General features: G+C 38.6%; 1 protein-coding gene across 1 annotated transcript in view; it reads left to right on the top strand.

The window, feature by feature from the left end:
• LOC124640608 (HEAT repeat-containing protein 5B) overlaps window positions 1–18,304 on the top strand; it is a 36,097-nt gene that overhangs the window by 8,301 nt on the left and 9,492 nt on the right. The window contains exons 10-34 of the mRNA XM_047178447.1: window positions 1,252–1,383; window positions 2,735–2,885; window positions 3,293–3,481; window positions 3,999–4,117; window positions 4,496–4,632; window positions 5,968–6,155; window positions 6,516–6,610; window positions 7,123–7,283; window positions 7,714–7,888; window positions 8,292–8,431; window positions 8,896–9,022; window positions 9,611–9,800; window positions 10,374–10,522; window positions 11,011–11,149; window positions 11,916–12,098; window positions 13,575–13,693; window positions 14,092–14,203; window positions 14,569–14,750; window positions 15,272–15,396; window positions 15,676–15,796; window positions 16,111–16,402; window positions 16,902–17,063; window positions 17,364–17,462; window positions 17,541–17,664; window positions 17,986–18,137. Coding sequence (XP_047034403.1) covers window positions 1,252–1,383; window positions 2,735–2,885; window positions 3,293–3,481; window positions 3,999–4,117; window positions 4,496–4,632; window positions 5,968–6,155; window positions 6,516–6,610; window positions 7,123–7,283; window positions 7,714–7,888; window positions 8,292–8,431; window positions 8,896–9,022; window positions 9,611–9,800; window positions 10,374–10,522; window positions 11,011–11,149; window positions 11,916–12,098; window positions 13,575–13,693; window positions 14,092–14,203; window positions 14,569–14,750; window positions 15,272–15,396; window positions 15,676–15,796; window positions 16,111–16,402; window positions 16,902–17,063; window positions 17,364–17,462; window positions 17,541–17,664; window positions 17,986–18,137 — 3,763 coding nt within the window. The remainder of the gene's footprint in view (window positions 1–1,251; window positions 1,384–2,734; window positions 2,886–3,292; window positions 3,482–3,998; window positions 4,118–4,495; window positions 4,633–5,967; window positions 6,156–6,515; window positions 6,611–7,122; window positions 7,284–7,713; window positions 7,889–8,291; window positions 8,432–8,895; window positions 9,023–9,610; window positions 9,801–10,373; window positions 10,523–11,010; window positions 11,150–11,915; window positions 12,099–13,574; window positions 13,694–14,091; window positions 14,204–14,568; window positions 14,751–15,271; window positions 15,397–15,675; window positions 15,797–16,110; window positions 16,403–16,901; window positions 17,064–17,363; window positions 17,463–17,540; window positions 17,665–17,985; window positions 18,138–18,304) is intronic.

The following is an 18,304-nucleotide window of genomic DNA, read 5'->3' as shown; positions in this document are numbered from 1 at the left end:
GCACAACATAACACTGAGTTCGTTACCGTTCCTTCAAAATGAACCGCCGCATTATTTTAAGATTATTTTCGTTTTAAATTGGCGGAATCATTTGTTTTATATTTTAGTTATTTAAGTGGAAACCAAAAAAAGGTAATATTCATATAATAAAATTGTTTTATTTATTCTTTGTTACAAGTACATTGAATTGAATGTGCGAACAGAATATTAATCAGACTCCGATTTGCTTGAGGAGGTGGTGTCTTCATCATCATCTTCGCCTACATGTATAATTATATTATTATCAATAACAGAATCAATCCTGATATCTCGGTCTAACAAAAGCCGGGTAATCAAATAAAAACACTTGAAAAACGTGGTCTATGCGCACGAAACGACAACGGACGACTGTTTTAGCGTCACAAAATGGCGGCCCATAACGCCATTTGGGGTTACCATTTTTAATCTAAGTATAAAAATGCGGTTTGGTCATAGTTTTATTTTTATATTTCATAAACGTTATAATTAAGTCTTATAGTCCATTATTTTCCAATTCTTAAAAAGAAAATCAAAACGTATTATTTTATATTATAACTGTATAAGAACAGATTACGATACTTGCCTGTTATTTTTAGCACAGCACTACAAAATATAAACCGCTGACATAACCTTGTAATAGCGCAGTATAGATTTAGAAAAATATTGTTTACCAAGTTATTTGACACTCAGTTTGGCACAAAATTATAACATTCATTGATTATTGATATAATAATGTTGTTTTAATGCTCCTCAATTGTTAAAACGGTAAACAACCAGCAAAAATATTTTTATCGTAACTGCAACGCCATTGCAAAGTTACGTCGTCAGTTCAATCGCGACGTGTCAGGAACGCATTCTCTGAATGGCCGAACTATAACATTTTTTAGTTTCGAACCTCAGGTCAAGGCGAAGCGGAGTATAGATTAGAATAGAGCGGAGAAGTTCTATTGGTTGTTAAAAATCTCTCTGCTTCAGTGGAGTCCGAACCTTATGCGAATAGATTGTGTAAAAGATTATATAATGCACTGGTCTATGAAAGTTCTATATAAATGTAGACATCAATAAAGATCAAATTAAATCGTCTGAGGAACCACAAATATTTATATGATCAATTAGCTTTTTTCACATATTAAATCTTTTGATATCCCACGCCCGAGCGACCTAGTTTTTAACCTATTCAATTTGGATGATTTTTTTCCAAAAACTTCTAACTTATTTCTCCCTGTTACTCAGGAGACGCTGTTCAGCCAGCACTTGCTAGTATGTGCGCTGATGGAGGCGGGGGAACTGGCTCTACAACTGGGAACATCAGTACAGAACCTCGTGTCTGACACCTCGCTCAACATGCTCGATGCTATTTGTACTGTAAGTATGATTTTAACTGTTTGTAAGTGTAATTATTTTTGACTGTAAAAGATATTTTTACCCAACTACCAAGAAAGGTGCTATTTGTGGTATTTTCCAGGTGGTAAAATATCACACAAATATGAAAGTTTGTTAGTGTGTATATGTTTGTAATTTCTTACGGCTCAACGGATTTTGATGAAACTTGACTGTAGTATAGCTTACACATCAGAATAACATAAATCCAATAGTCTTCCTCGATAAATACGCTAACTAACACTGATTTTTTTTTCGAATCCTGTAGTTTCTGTAATTCCTTAGATTACAACATTCAACCAAACTGTAAAACTCAAACTCACTTATTTTTTTTTTATTTCAAACGGCTTATGTTTAACTGATCACCAGAAATAGTAACAAATAGCAGACAAAAATAGTAAATGATCACCAAAATGAAACTCGCATTTTAATGTAAAATGATAACCAAAGTTTTAACACTTTGCTATCCCATTTAAGTGAAATTACTCCAAAATAAATCATGCGCAAGCCAAAAATAGTAAATGATCACCAAAATTAAACCACCATTTTAAAGTAAAATGATAACCAAAGTTTTTACATTCTGCTATCCTATTTAAGCAAAATGAGTCCAAATAAATCATTGTTATCCCAAAAGTAGTAAATGATCACCAAAAGTAGTGAATGATCATCAAAATTATACCAGCGTTTTAATATAAAATGATAATCAAAGTTTTTACATCTTGCTATCCTGTTTAAGTAAACTGACTCCAAAAAAATAAGTTCGGCCTGATACAATAAATGTAATTACATTATGGGGACCCTTTTCCTGCACTAGGGTGGAAAATTGTCTATTGCATGCCTCTAAACAGTGCGATAAGAGTGTGTTTTCGAGGGAGTGTATTGAGAAACACATTCTTCTTCTTCTTTCTCCTGCCCTGTTCCCAATTTTACTTGGGGTCGGCGCAATATGTCATTTTCTTCCATTTTCCCCTGTCACTCGTCATACTGACACTCACGCATGCATTGCAAGCCGGACACATAACTTAATATGGCATCATAATACTTTATTTGATAATAAGCCTACATTTTATGGCAATCACAGTGACTTATTTAGGCAAAAATAATACATTAATTTGGTCGTCAAGAGTTGGTGATCATTTACTAAATTTGGTGGTCGAATACAATTTAAAGTGAAGTCGTGACTAAAATAGCTGGTACTATTACATTTTTAGACTTTATTTTTCTGGTGTTCAGTAGATTTTTCTGGTTGCAAAACTAAGGGTATCAAAGCATTTTATGGTGGTCATTATATTTGTTCCCATTTCAAACGAGCCTAAATAATCCCATTTACTCTCAGGTATTAGAACACCCATGCGTAGCTGCAAGACTGGCTGCGGCGTGGTGTATCCGTTGCGTGTGCGTGGCGTTGCCGTCGCAGATCACGCCGCTCATCGACAAGTGTGTTGATGCTCTCGACGCGGCCAGGCCTACGCCGCATCATATCTCTGGTTGGTATCATTTCAAATTACTTATATAATTTACATACGCATTGACAATTGGTCCTCATTGTGGTTACCCGGTAATGACTTTTTTGGATATTATGTACGGACATCATACACACAATAAATAGGGAGATAAGAGTAGCAATAAAACATAGATTTGGTAAAACAATTCCGAAAAGGTACTTAGTTTTTTATGTATTTTCAACTTTGTTCTTTCCAATAGAAGTAGCTTCTCACGGAGAATAGCTGGCTAGAAACACCATGATAGTTCTTCAAATACAACATGTATATACTATGTATATGCACATAGTATATGTTGTATTCGAAGATGTATATTACACACACGAAGATCACGTAAAAACACATAACTCAAAAAGTAAACACCCACACTAATTTCCTCATCTTCCTTCCAGGATATTCAGCAGCCTTAGCAGCAATCCTCGGCGCAGTCCGTCTCTCCCCACTGGGTGTTCCTCACGGCAGAGGCAAGGTGGCATTCAATGCAGCTGAACAACTGCTCAGGTCTGCTGGACAGAGCAGCCGGTTGACTGCCGCCAGGACTAATGCTGGATGGCTCATTGTGGGAGCTATTTGTACTCTGGGTAAGTTTGGAGAGGGTATTCAGCAGCTTTAGGCTGTCATTGAAAAACCTTGGCAGTAGTTACGGGTAGTCAGAAGACAGTAAGTCTGACAGTGTAACCAAGGGTACCAGGTTGCCCGGGTTGAGGAGGTCAGATAGGCATTCGCTTCTTGTAAAGCACTGGTACACAGCTGAATCCGGTTAGACTGGAAGCCGACCCCAACATAGTTGGGAAAAGGCTTGCATGTTGCAGATGAATAGAACATTTTTTTTGCGCAAATAAAATGCGCGTTTTTATGTAATGAAACTTGACTACTCCAGTCATAAAATACGAATAGAATTTATCCACATAGGCGTATTACTGAGTGGGCGGATTCAAGATGTTTGAATAACATAATTTTGTTTAAAAACTTCGATCGCTTCGACCCGTTTTGGTGGAGTTTGGGTCTTAATGTTGATTGCTATTTATAAGTAACGAATTTCAGACTTCGAGTTCCTTATATAACACGCTGTTAATGTGCGATATTTCTTTATATCAGGTGTTCCTGTGGTCCGTGGCTTATTACCCAGGATGTTACTACTATGGCGCAACAGTTTTCCGCGCTCAGCTAAGGAACTAGAATCTGAGAAGTCCAGAGGAGATGCCTTTACTTGGCAGGTAAGATGACTTTATAACCGACTACGAAAAGGGAGGAGGTTTTCAATTTAACTGTTTTTTTAAAGGCATAATAGTCGATATTTTTTTTATCGATGTTTCGATTCGATCTTTTCATCAATCAGTCGCTAATTTCATGTGCAAGCGAAGTGATTTTTTTACCTACCAAAAAAAGAGGTTTTAAATTCCGATGTTTGTATGTTTTTTTTGATGTTTTTTCGCGCTTATCTCAACAATAATTTTTTTATTTGTGAATTCTGTCATTTTTCCCTTTACGGTAAATCCAATATAGGGCATATAATAGTGTAGGGCAAAATTTGCAAGCCATATTAAAAAAAAAAAAATCACCTGAATAATATACAATTGAATATAATTCCCCAGGTAACATTAGAAGGTCGTGCCGGAGCCCTATCTGCGTTACACAGCCTGCTGATCCACTGTCCTTCACTGGTGAACAACGACGACACCGCCAAACGTCTCATGCAGCCGATAGATGGCGCCATCGCTGTTCTTACCAAGTGAGTGCTGGTTACTGATAACTTTAGTACTAACAAGTTTGCACATGTTCTATTTTTTTTGTTGGATAAGTGGATAAAATATTGTAGGGAATATCACAGTGAGATAGTTTTCGTTGATGCCAGAAGGTAGCAATTAGGTAACAACTCTTGGTAAAAAAAAAAAACAATACGCAATAGAAATTACGTAATTACTTCTGATATCAGAATCGCTGTTACATTTAGCGGCCGTTTATCTTTTCAATCACGAGAGTAACAATTGGTAGCAACTATACTTCGGCCGTTCAGAGAATGCGTTCCTGACACCTATCAGTTAGTCACGACTAGTGATGGGCACAACATAACACTGAGTTCGTTACCGTTCCTTCAAAATGAACCGCCGCATTATTTTAAGATTATTTTCGTTTTAAATTGGCGGAATCATTTGTTTTATATTTTAGTTATTTAAGTGGAAACCAAAAAAAGGTAATATTCATATAATAAAATTGTTTTATTTATTCTTTGTTACAAGTACATTGAATTGAATGTGCGAACAGAATATTAATCAGACTCCGATTTGCTTGAGGAGGTGGTGTCTTCATCATCATCTTCGCCTACATGTATAATTATATTATTATCAATAACAGAATCAATCCTGATATCTCGGTCTAACAAAAGCCGGGTAATCAAATAAAAACAGATCGAAAACACTTGAAAAACGTGGTCTATGCGCACGAAACGACAACGGACGACTGTTTTAGCGTCACAAAATGGCGGCCCATAACGCCATTTGGGGTTACCATTTTTAATCTAAGTATAAAAATGCGGTTTGGTCATAGTTTTATTTTTATATTTCATAAAAGTTATAATTAAGTCTTATAGTCCATTATTTTCCAATTCTTAAAAAGAAAATCAAAACGTATTATTTTATATTATAACTGTATAAGAACAGATTACGATACTTGCCTGTTATTTTTAGCACAGCACTACAAAATATAAACCGCTGACATAACCTTGTAATAGCGCAGTATAGATTTAGAAAAATATTGTTTACCAAGTTATTTGACACTCAGTTTGGCACAAAATTATAACATTCATTGATTATTGATATAATAATGTTGTTTTAATGCTCCTCAATTGTTAAAACGGTAAACAACCAGCAAAAATATTTTTATCGTAACTGCAACGCCATTGCAAAGTTACGTCGTCAGTTCAATCGCGACGTGTCAGGAACGCATTCTCTGAATGGCCGAACTATAATGTCAGCTGGTAGCAATTAGGTAGCAACTCTGTAAATGATTATCGATGGAAAATAGGAGGGTTAATAGTGATTCTGATGCACACGATTTTTTTTTTCAGCGTGAGTACTGTAGTTCGATCGTACGGCGGTGCCCTGAAGGCGCCGGCGGCGTTGCTGCGGCTGCGCGTGTACCAGGCGTGCTGCGGGCTGGGCTCGGCCGCCGCGCCGCCGCCCGCACCGCTGCTGCGCCTGCTGGCCGCCGAGCTAGCGGGCGCAGCTGACCCCAGTGGCGCTAGTGTAGCTACAGGTCAGTGAACCTCATCTGCTAAGACTTTTTAGTGTACCGGTATGTAGCTGAGCACAAAAGTTTTGCCAGAACGTCTGTCCATTTGACGACGCAAGTATCTAAAAAGAACGGTACATCTTGGTAAGATTGGTTGTCACGGTTTTTGGCTCGTAACGACTTTTAAATATGCTCAAATGACAGAGGAGATTCGCCAATTTAATTTGTCTCCCGAAATAAGGACTAACTTGTTATGATAGCATGGTCATGGTCACCAATCCTCGGGCCGACAGCACCAAGCGTTCCTTAACTTATCGTTGTTGAACGTTTTTTCATTCTGTCTTGTCAGTTCAGTATTATAATGGTTGCCTTTCCTATCAACAGGTACACTTCGCAGTGCGATGCATCCACGCGACACAATACTCTTGGGCGAAGAAGGCTGGATTTACGATACAGACCACGCTGAAATTGAAGAACAGGTAATGTCCTAAAAAGCTCTTTAATCCAAAAATAAATGCCGTTCACTCATAACTGACCGCTTATATCTACCGGAGCACTACATACATATGTATATATATAGCCATGTCAGCTTGTTATTGACACTCTCATGGAACACGCAGGGAGCGGAACGTGCCTACGTTGATACGCCCGGGATGATCACAGGGGCGCGCGGGACGGTCACAGATGACAGGACTGTGTTACACGTTGTTCGACGTTGTCGGAAACAAGTGACAGTCAAGTTTCGCGCGCTGCTAAGTAGCTCACACATGCGGCCGAGTGTGATCTGTTACAGTATGGAACCTCGCACATTTGTGCGCAATCTATCGAATCGTCCAAACCATTTATTTGACAGAATTCGATTCCTTTGCTCCAGTCGATTTTGACAGTGCGTTCACCATTGACTGGGCCATTTATTTTCAACACCTTTTGAGACCTTAAAATCTATCTTTTTTTCGGGATTTTTTATACTGTGTAATATAAATTTCTGCAGCTGATCTCAGCGCTAAGCGCCCGCGGGTCGACAGCGCTGGAGCACGACCCGTGCTGCCTGTACCGCGGCGCCACGGGCGCGCAGCCGCTCGGCGTGGCCGTCATCGACGCCTCCGTCGCGCTCTTCCCGCAGATACTCGCACGAGCCGCCAACAAGCACAGGCAAGTAGCGACAAATTATTGCAGCAAAAGAATCGAGATATGAGCGACCAAACATAAAAGGGAGACGTCCGAATCAATAATCTCCTCCTTTTTTGAAGTTGTAAATCGTTTCCAGAAAATTCGCAGAGAAGATTATCTTGATTTCCAGACAAGGCTGTCATAATTGTCAGACAGAGTTATCATAATTTCCAGAGGGAATTTTTCTTGTCATCTTCAAGTAAACTTCTTTTTACATGGAATTAAGAAGCGATGATGAAAAAATTGGCTAACGATAACGTCAATTTCCAAAAATATTTTTGTCATGTTACTAAGCTAAGGTAGAGTGGTTCATTGCCTTCCGGCGGTCCCACGCGGCCGTAACAAATAAATAAGCTTATCAAAGACACATTAAGGACTGGCAACATTACATTCATTCTCCATTTTTCCACAGGCAACAAATGCTCGAACACTTCGCGGAATGCATCAAGATGTCTAAAGGCGCTCGTCAGGAAGCTATACAAATTAACATATACACTGCACTGCTGTTGGCGCTGAGGACTTTAGCTGAACTGAAGAGCTCGCTCGGACAGGATGCTGTCAAGAATATCGCTACTGAACTTGTTATTGTGAGTATTTTTGCACAAACTGAAACTTAAAAGTATTTATTTAAACTTGGCTGTAAAATAGAACTTTTGGAACGTCAAAATTTACAAAAGACAGTCTTCAAAACACTTTATAAAATGGGCTAGGGTTTTGCGAAGATAAAAAAATAAAGTACTAAAATATGTTATAAACACTTACAGGACTTAACTGCGACTCTTGGTCCATTAGAATCTATTACATATCCCATACCCAGTACATAAAATGGCTAGATTATCTAATGATTAATATAGTTAATCTAGCCATTTTATGTAATGTTTTTTTTTTGATACATAACTTGCTTAACTGACTTAACATAAACCTCATGGAAATATTTTTTTTTTCAAATTTCCCCTAGAAAAAATATCAAAGCCTGCTTTTTCTTTCTAGAACGGTCTATCAGCCAACAGCGCAACGGTTCGCGCCGCGGCTGCATCCTGCGCCGGCCGACTCTGCGGCTGCATCACGGAAGCCGAGAGCCAAGCGCTCTCAGAGAAAGTGATAAACCTAGCCAGGACAGCAGTCAATAGGTAATTGTGTTGTTTGGTTTTTGGTCATTTGTATGATATGTTTTTAATTTAAAAAAATATTTGAGCTAGTTACAGCCGATCATAATTTTCTCTGTGAATGTTGTGCATGCTTGTAAGTGTAATTTACACAGGAATCACGTGTGCTGCGATCATAGGATTTAAAAAATGTTTTTATAATATTACAAAATTAAACCTATAAATGATGATGCTAGATCAAAGTAGGAAAATAGAATGATCATTCTTACATTTTATTGAGCAAGCGACAGATTGCAAAAATCGATTGACGTCAAGGCACCCTTGACGTTCAGCAATTTATTATAGAAATTAATAAATATTGGAGCGGATGCAGCATCAGCAATCTTCATATTGTAGCGCTATGTAATTCATGTAATGTATATGGAATGGAATGTATATCTGTGTATGAATTTGTCAATAAACAATATGCGTAACAATGAAATGAACAGGTCTGTTCGTGCTGCCGCCGCAGCCGCTGTGGGCGCCGTGCAGCGAGCCAGGGGCGCCACGTCAAGCGCTGCAGCGCTGCCCGTGCTGAGGGCTCTAGCGCAGGATACGGCGGCTGTTGAGTTGCAAGTGAGTCTTTATTTGTTCATCATGGAGCAATATAAATGTTACAAGAATAGTTAATTAAATAATATCCACCCACTACATTATCCACATATTAGCAAAAATATTATAATAATGAGTTTTGGATTAATTATGTTACTAACCAACGACATTGTTATATAAACAACTTTAAAAAGAAAATGTTACCCTAAATTGATCAATTACATAACTTTTTGCTCAAAATTTAACATGTTACACTTTGAATGCAATACTTACTTTGTTTTCATAGTATTGATGCTTGCGCAAAAGACAATCTGTTTGCGCATTACGTATTAACATTCAGATCTCCATTTATTGCAAATATTCGTTTCTATACATTAAAGTTTCTATAAAACACTGTGAAATTCAACTGTAAAACTCACACATAGACTTTGAAGAGATTTTTAGCAACTTATAAGTATGGATTGTACTACAGAATTCTTTTTGCGCATAATTCACATATTGTTTGCGCAAAACCTAATTTTTGCGCAATTGCGCAAAACATATTCATATTCAAAGCCCTCCATTTTGAATAAACAATCGTTCGTTTAAATATTATGTATCATGTTTCATCAGGTTTGGTCTCTCCACGCGCTCTCAGTGCTAGCCGACGCTTCAGGCCCCATGTTCCGAGGTCACGTGGAATCTACTCTGAACTTAGCTCTGAAGCTATTGTTCAGCGCTCCCGGCTTTCAGGAGGATTTACATAGAAGCATTGGACGACTGCTGTCAGCTTTGATTACTGTCGTCGGGCCTGAGTTACAAGGTAGTGGTTAGTTGTTTATTTTATGTTTTGAGAGTGAGTGATATAATAACTGTTATATAACACGGACAAATAAAGGCTTCCTTGCGATAAAAACTAAAAAAAAAACATGTGTAGGCAAGAGGAGAAAGTTCTCAGGAACTTCCTTCTTCTTGGGAAGTCGGTAAAATTGGCCTTATTGTTGGAGAATCTCCGAAGTATATGACAAAAATTACGACAGGCGGAGAATATGTGTCTCTATAATCGCCCGGAATATATCGTCCTGTCAATAAGTTGATATTCGATACCATAAAGCTAGCCAGCTACCAAAACCCATATTTTGCTTTTAACTACAATTCTATCGGTGTGATTTTATTATTCTGAGACCAGTATAGATCTAAGGGCCTAGGTACACCACGTTTTTTAAACGCGCCGTCGACGTCCGTTCCCAAAACGCGTTTTTATCCTGCAGAGCAGTCCTGACTTGCGTGCAATATCGCGTCTGTATCTCTAAAAATGTGCGTCGACGGCGCGTTCAAAAAACGTGGTGTGCATAGGCCCTTAGAGGCAGTTATTAACTTATAAAATTGTTCGCAGTGGTAGCAGTAGGCCGTTTCGTATGCGCTTGCGCGGCGCTAGGCGAGTGCGGCGCCGGGGCCCGGGCGGAGGCGACGGGCTGTCTGCAGCAGCTGCAGATGTTTGCGCCCGACCACATCAACCTGCACACACTCGTGCCGCATCTCTGTGTTAGTAAACATACATACATACATAAAGACTTTCAGCCTTACTTATAAACGTGAATTAAATATAAGTAATACTTACGGGCTGTTTAAGAATATTCTTACTTATAAACGTTGCTTAAACATGTCTTAACTAACATTTAATCACTACTTAAGACTTTAAGTAGTGATTAGTTAAAATGTTGCTTAGAAGGTGATTAGAGATTTTATAAGTAAGGGGGTTTGTCTTTGTGGAAATTACGAACCTCAATGGGAATTAACCGCCCCATTTCTGCATTTAAATACACAAGCGTAACAAGAATCACAAAATGCAGTTTTATGTGTATTGTGCTGTGCTTGTGAGCGTGAATGCGGTTGTGGGGGAGAGGAAGGGGGAGTAAGTGAGAGTGAGAAAGTGAGTTAGTGAGTGAGAGTAAGAGAGAGAGAGGAAGAGGGAGATTAAGTTAAAAGGAGAGAAAGAAATAAAGAGATTAAAATGAATAAAATTTTTGCAGCGCGACCTATCAAGTTCGGAGCTCACAGTTCGCCGCGCGGCTCTCTGCTGCTTGCGTCAGCTGTCGCAGAAGGAAGCGGCCGAGGTGTGCAAGCACGCGCTCCTGGCCAAAGACCATGTGCCCGCCAAGCCTTATTGTGGTGAGTTGTACAAGTTAATAATACCTTCACTCTTTTGCACTTACAATGCGCAAGGGCAAGTCTACTGCGCTATTTGTGACCGCGTCTTCAAGGCAAAATTTGGTTTCGCTAGTCATATACGAGATACATAGTTATAGTTACATAGGAAGAGGGAGAGATACAAAGGGAGTTCATAGAGTGTATATAAAGAAATGCATAGAGTTCATAAAGTGAACATAAGGAAATACATAGAGGAGTACATAGAGTACATAGTTGAGTTCATAGTTCATAGAATTCATAAAGTGAACACAAGAAAATACATAGAGCAGTCCATAGGGAAATACATAGGAGAAACAACCTTTTTTCTATCGATATGGATCTGCATTTTGAAATAAAGATCTTGTAATTTTCATTTATTGGTTACTATACATATTTCTTACATTTTTAAATAAAAAATAAAAAAAGACATTTAAAAATATTAATAATAGATGGCCATCGATATCGGGCACAGGGTCCAAGGTACCGGTGGTTAGGGTCCCAGAGACAGAAACCTCCTCACAATACGCACCGTAACAAGGAGTACTGCCTTCTGAATCAGTCCCTTGATCCAGCCGCCTAACGAGGGCCTCCTGAGGTGTTGGTCGAGGCTCTTGGCTATTAGACCATTGGCCGTAACGACAATCGGCACAATAACAGCCTTGTCGACATTCCACATGGCGACAACCTCGTGCGCTAAGTCAAAATACTTAAATAAAGATAATTATTATAAGTCATGATCTTTCTCCAGGTGTCGTAATAACGGAGACGGGCCTACCGGGTGCGTTGTTCGCGTTTCTCGACAGCGAACGTGACGAAACGGCCCTGTCGTACGCGAGAGATACGCTAACATGTGCCCTACTGGCTGCCGCCTCGCGCCGCGATCTACGCGACTGGCTGGCGCTGGCGAAGCGAGTGCTTACTATCAGGCTGGGTAATGTATCCATTTTGTATGATACAAGTTATTTATTTTCATTATTACTAATCAAATTAAAACTTTACAGTAGTTAAGATATTTTAGTGAAATAAAACTATGTAACTTCACACTAATATTTGTGATTATGTTTGGGTAATAGATTTTAATGAAACTTGGAGTTCATGTAAACTGTAACATCATCTATCTATACTTATAATAAATCTGTAGGGAGGTCAATTCTGTACATTGAGTATATTTCCAAAATAACTATTAGGGGGTGATTAGTGATCGATACTGATGCCAAAAATGCAATCAGTAAAATTTTTGTCTGTCTGTCTGTCTGTCTGTCTGTCTGTCTGTCTGTCTGTATGTTCGTTATGGAAACAAAAACTACTGGACGGATTTTAATGAAACTTGGCACAAATATTCTTCATACTCCTGGTCAGGTTATAGGATACTTTCCATCACGCTACGATCAATAGGAGCAGAGCAGTGAAGGTAAATGTTGGGAAAACGGGAGAAGTTACTCCATTTTTTAAGCTTCCGTCGCGTGTGCTGCCCTAATGGTTACAGCTACACATAAACCATGTACGACAGAAATATTCTTCATAAAATTATGTAAAAAATATCCCATGGCAGCATATGTCTATCTTTTATGGTTGACTCACAATAACACGTAAAACTCTCTTAAAAGCTTAGCAGTTCGGAGCTTTCTGATTATATTTGTCTACTATTTCGTTTATAACACTCTCACTCACACTAATTAAACATAGTTAACAGTATTATCTATTAATTAAAAAAAGAATGATTTAAATCGGTAAAGAAACACCAAAGTTATACATGAAAAACGGTAATAAGCCACCGCGCGTGAATACTGAATCACGCACGCTATAAGGATCATTTTTGTGCAACGGTCGCCGCGCTCGACGCGACTCGCGGCGCGGTGGCTGCGCGAGCTTCATACAATATTTGGCTGTTGGTGCGATTGATGCGAATAGACGTTCAGAGCGTTCAACCTTAATGCGCGACTTTTAGGTTTTAAATAATTTATTTTTAACTTTCTTTTGTTGTTATTTTATAAAATAGGTTGGTATCTATTAGTTATTTTTGTGTTTAAATATTCGTTCAAATTACAAATTATTAATAGTTTACATTTTATTACTTAAAGAAGCAGTAGGTACGCATAGATTTAGATAATTGGAGGGGCTGGTGTTTATTATTTCTTCCTCTCTTTGCACAAAGTCCGACTCTAACGCGGACGAAGTCGCTGGCAGAAGCTAGTAATAAAATAAAGACTCCTTTTTGTCCGGACATAGGAAGAAGTTCTCCCAGAATGCGGTTGCAATTGCTGACGGAAAATCGCGTTTTGTTATAATTTATTTGTATTAGAAATAGACATCACCTCTACAAAGAACTACACTCGAATCTAAAATTCAGACATCTTCAATCCATTTTCTTTAAGCTATCGTTTACAATAATTTTATTTATTTATAGAGGACAGCAACAATCCAGAGACAGACTTCGACGGCGAAGGTGATGATGATCAGGCAGAGTTCCACGCCGAGTCTGAGACCTCCACACATCCCGCCGTGCAGTCAAGATGGCCGACTAGAGTGAGTCGAATTATGGCCCCATGGAAAATAAATGGGTAGATGAAAAAAATACATCAAAATCGATTCATAAACATCAAAGTTATCCGCCAACACATATACTAAACAGATAGACCGCAAAGTATTCTTATAAGGGTTCCTTTTTATTTTAAGGTAAATTAAGCCCCAAAAATATAAACACACGTGGTCGAATCCAAAGCTTCCTTCTTTTTGAGTAGTCGTTTAAAAATTAAGCAAAATTAGCCAGGTAGTATTTTGCCATCTGCTTCTTGCGTAATTCTTATTATAAATGTGAAAGTTATTTCTTAAAATTCAATATCACGAATTTTTTTGCGCATTTTAACATGTAAAAAGAAAATTAAATTACTCATAAATAAAATTGCAATATTTCCACGTCTTAGGTATTCGCAATGGAATGCATTCAGAAGATAATGGGTGCGTGTGAGGCGACCGGCGACGCCGCACACTTCGACCTCGTCAAAGCTAAGGAGAAGCTGCAGAACCAACTGGATGGTACGTAGGCCTTTTTTATGAAAATAATACCAGTGTGTTTTATTTGTAAACAGGTAGTTATATATCAGCTACAATCTACATTATAGTAAAATGAATTACAAGGGCAAGATATTGTCGATATTTTTTATGGATAGGTTATTCTTTGCGGATCATCACTGCTCTCAATGTGAGAGTTGGGGTTGGGTCTGGAGTCAAACTCTGTGTTTTGCCACCTGGACAATGGAAGTGGAAGACATGTTGCGCCGACCCCAAATGAAATTGGGAAGAGGGCAGGAGTAAGAAGAAGAAGAAACATAGGAAAAAACTAACATTTGCCTTCTTAAAAAAATCTACATCCACCTAATAAAAACGTACCTTTTTCCCAGGAGACTACCTATCCCTGCACCTGTCGGACCTGGTCCGCATGGCGTTCGTGGGCGCGACGGGCGAGTCGGACGCGCTGCGCCTGAGCGGCCTCTACACGCTGCAGATGATCATACAGCAGTACGCCAGGGCTCCCGAGCCTGACTTCCCCGGACACCTGCTGCTGGAGCAGTACCAAGCACAGGTGTGTGTACTATATTATAAAGGGTACAATAATGTTATATAACCTTAGCGTTCCTGCACACGATGCCGTTTCCGCGCCGTCGCCGCGCTACTACACTGGAGATACGAGCTATCTCCTCGCACGTTCCGTACGCTGGATACATTTCAATGCCGGCCTCGTACGCTCGGCGAAAGTGCGGTGACATCACAGTGTGACGCGCTAATCTCAGAAACTACCTTCTCGATTTTCAAAATTATTTTTGTGTTAGGTAGCTTATTTATCGAGTAATGCTATAGGCTATTTTTTATCTGGATGAGCGAAGTTCTCTCGGAATGCCTGCGAAACCGATAGCGTAAGCTACTTGATATTTGAAACTCAACTCCATATGAATCCTTATCGCTCCGACTGGCTTTAAGAATGCAGGTGTTCTAAACATTTTTTTTACATTCATTATTGTAATGATATTATTCGCTAGACATATTCCCAGAATATTTCTCTTGAATGTAGATCCTTCTTATATATAACTATTTGCTTGTGTAAAGGTTGGCGCGGCAGTTCGACCGGCCTTCGCAGGGGATACGGCGTCTCACGTGACGGCGGCTGCTTGCGATGTGTGTTCCGCGTGGATTGGATGCGGAGTAGCGAGAGATATCAATGATCTTAGAAGGTATGTATCTTAATATTTTATTACTTAGTTCAGTTCTCACTATACTTGATATCAGCTTATAAATAATTTCCGATCACAAATACATGTGTACCACACACCTCGCGCACTTCCGTCGCCTGTTGATACCTTATATAGTTACTTTAGTTTCTCACGCACCAGAGAAAGCACGAGGTTCACGAGATTGGCGAGAACTGTATCATTATTAAACAGATCGTTAAATATTGTATGTATTATAAAGTGATATAATAAAGGTGAATAAATTCCTTTTTTAAATTCCAGAGTACACCAGCTACTGGTCTCGAGTTTGGACAAATTAAACACGAAGGGCAACACCACTTTGATTTACAACGAAAGCATGGCAACACTTGAAAAACTATCAATTCTAAAAGCTTGGGCTGAAGTATGTATACCTACAATTTATTCACACAATTTATTCTATACTTACAAAAAAACTTAGTTATAATATCTGATATCGTCATCCTACCCTTATCCCAATTTTATTTAGAGTCTGCGCAGCATGTTTTCTTCTTACATTATTTTCTATTTGCTGTTATGTCACAAATAAAATTATTTCTTGCCATGTTGACTTTCGTACAATCCATTTATCTTTTCTTGGTCTTCCACTATATCCGTTCACTTCATCACCTTCATCACATTTATTCCCAATATTTAAATTAGTTATAATATATGATATCTATTTTTATCTTTCTTCAGGTATACATAGTAGCAATGGTCAGCAACGGCAGTGCCCCAGGTAGCTACGTGAAACATCTCGACACGAAACCCTTCAACAACCGAGCAGAACTTGCCAAATGGAGAAACCAGTTACTACAAAATAACAATCAGATAGACAACTCGGCCCCCGAAACTCCTGAAGAGGAGGAATATGGGGACTTCGAGTCTAAAGGGGAGAGTTTGCTGAAGTTGGTAGAACCGGAGTTGGAAAGTTTGGGGGAGAATTGGATCGCGGCTTTGAAAGATCATGCGTTGTTGAGTTTGCCGCCCGGTAAGTTGCAATTGCTCGCAAAAGCTCTTTAGTAGCCAAATTTTAAATAAAATTGTGTTCAGTAAAATGTCTATGTATTTCTTGACATATTAATTGTAAAAGAAAGCAAATTGTAAACATCCCGTGTGTAGAATCGCGGATATAAATTCGGTACAGTTCTTCTCGTAAAACTCGATGTTGTTTCGCAATTAAATTCCGAGCACAAGTCTGCTCATGTGTCCCCCAATCCCCGCCATCCTGTGACACCTAGAAAAGATATCTGCGCAGCTACTCAAAAGAAAAAAAGCTAAAAAAAAACAACACAAAAAAGTCAAATTTTCATTTGCAATCTAAAATTCTACAATCTCGTGTCCATTTTACTCGAAGGGATTACTGTTTAGGACTATTACTTGTTACTTAAAGCTACAGGCTATGGCTTTTTCATCTAGAAACATTATTTTATTGTATTACTACTTAATTTTAATGTTCCATTTATTTAATTTACCTTATATCTTTACAGAATTCGCCTCTCAACTCCCCCACGGCGGCGGCGCGTTCTACTCGGCGGAGACAGCGGAGGCTTCACGTCAGCACTACGCGAGGGCATGGCCGTCACTGCTGTATGCTGCTTCATTGCGATTCAATGCTAATATATCATTGCCGCAGACTGATAATGCTACCGGTAAGATATACCAACAAATATGAATACTTACATTATATTAATGGTAAACAAATAATATTAAGAGGTAGATAGATTTCATAGATGAATGAATTTTCTTGTTAGACAATCCTATAAAAATAAATATGACCCTTATCTCGAATTACTGGAACGTTTCTTAAACAGTCTTACTCAAAAGTATATCCGTCACTGCTTTTACTTATATATGTCAGAGATTTAATAATGTTTGAGCAGTCCTTTAAATTAAGTGGCGTACCAGTATGCTGTCGTTAATGGACTAAAATATGTATGAAATGATTACAGATAAAACAGAAGGCACATTAGACAACAGATCTTCGAAGACTGAGAATGGCAATTTTGAATTTTTCGAGCCTGTTGACGAGAGATTCCATCTCTTATTCGGTAAGAACTGATTTCCTATAGTCCATATTATTAATTATTTCTTACTATAATAGTTCTAATATCTAATTTTTCTTCTAGGTATTTGTACGGAAGCGCTGTGTGCACAACGTGACATGACCGATGAGAATATAATCTCAGTTCTATTGTCTTTGGTAACACTACTGGATGCCCCTGAAAACAGAGCTAGATTGCTGAAAGACAGGTATGTGGACAATAAGGCTTTGCTGACCCTGCTCAAATTAGCCTGAATACTGAAATTAGCCTTCGTTCTTCTGTTAAGTTTATTGACAACTTCTAAGTCTGCAATGAACCTTTCACATTTGATTTTTTATTCAAATAATTCTGTTTTTACGTACAAAATACTTACTTACTTTTACTATAATCTTTCCTTACCAAATGAATAAATTATCATCCGGAAGTGTATGTATGTAAAAGTATATCTATGTAAGAGTATATCTATGTAAGAGTATATCTATGTAATAATGGAAATCTATAGGTAACCACAACGTACGATAATTTCCAGGTCTCTAGCCATTGAGCTGTGCCAAATAATTCACCGCACTGGGTTAACACAAGAGAGCATTGAAGCATTGCTATTGGCTGCCGACGTGCTTCGACTAGTCATAGATGGCGCTAGGGAGCAACTGCATGCCAGTATGCAGGCTAAGATTAAAGGTAACAAATATATTACAACTTTGTAACAGAGATATGGATTTGTCTTTTACGAAACCCAAAACTTTAAATGTCGCAGTTTTTCTATATTCTAACTGCGATATTTATCTACCTTTCCCGACTCAAGGCAAATAATATAGCCCGGATGAAGTTAGCTATTTGATGTCTTT

The sequence above is a fragment of the Helicoverpa zea genome, chromosome 21 (genome assembly GCF_022581195.2).
Source record: "Helicoverpa zea isolate HzStark_Cry1AcR chromosome 21, ilHelZeax1.1, whole genome shotgun sequence".
Classification (NCBI taxonomy): domain Eukaryota; kingdom Metazoa; phylum Arthropoda; class Insecta; order Lepidoptera; family Noctuidae; genus Helicoverpa; species Helicoverpa zea.
Note: the sequence above shows the minus strand (reverse complement) of the source record. Positions and strands in the feature narration are given on the sequence as shown.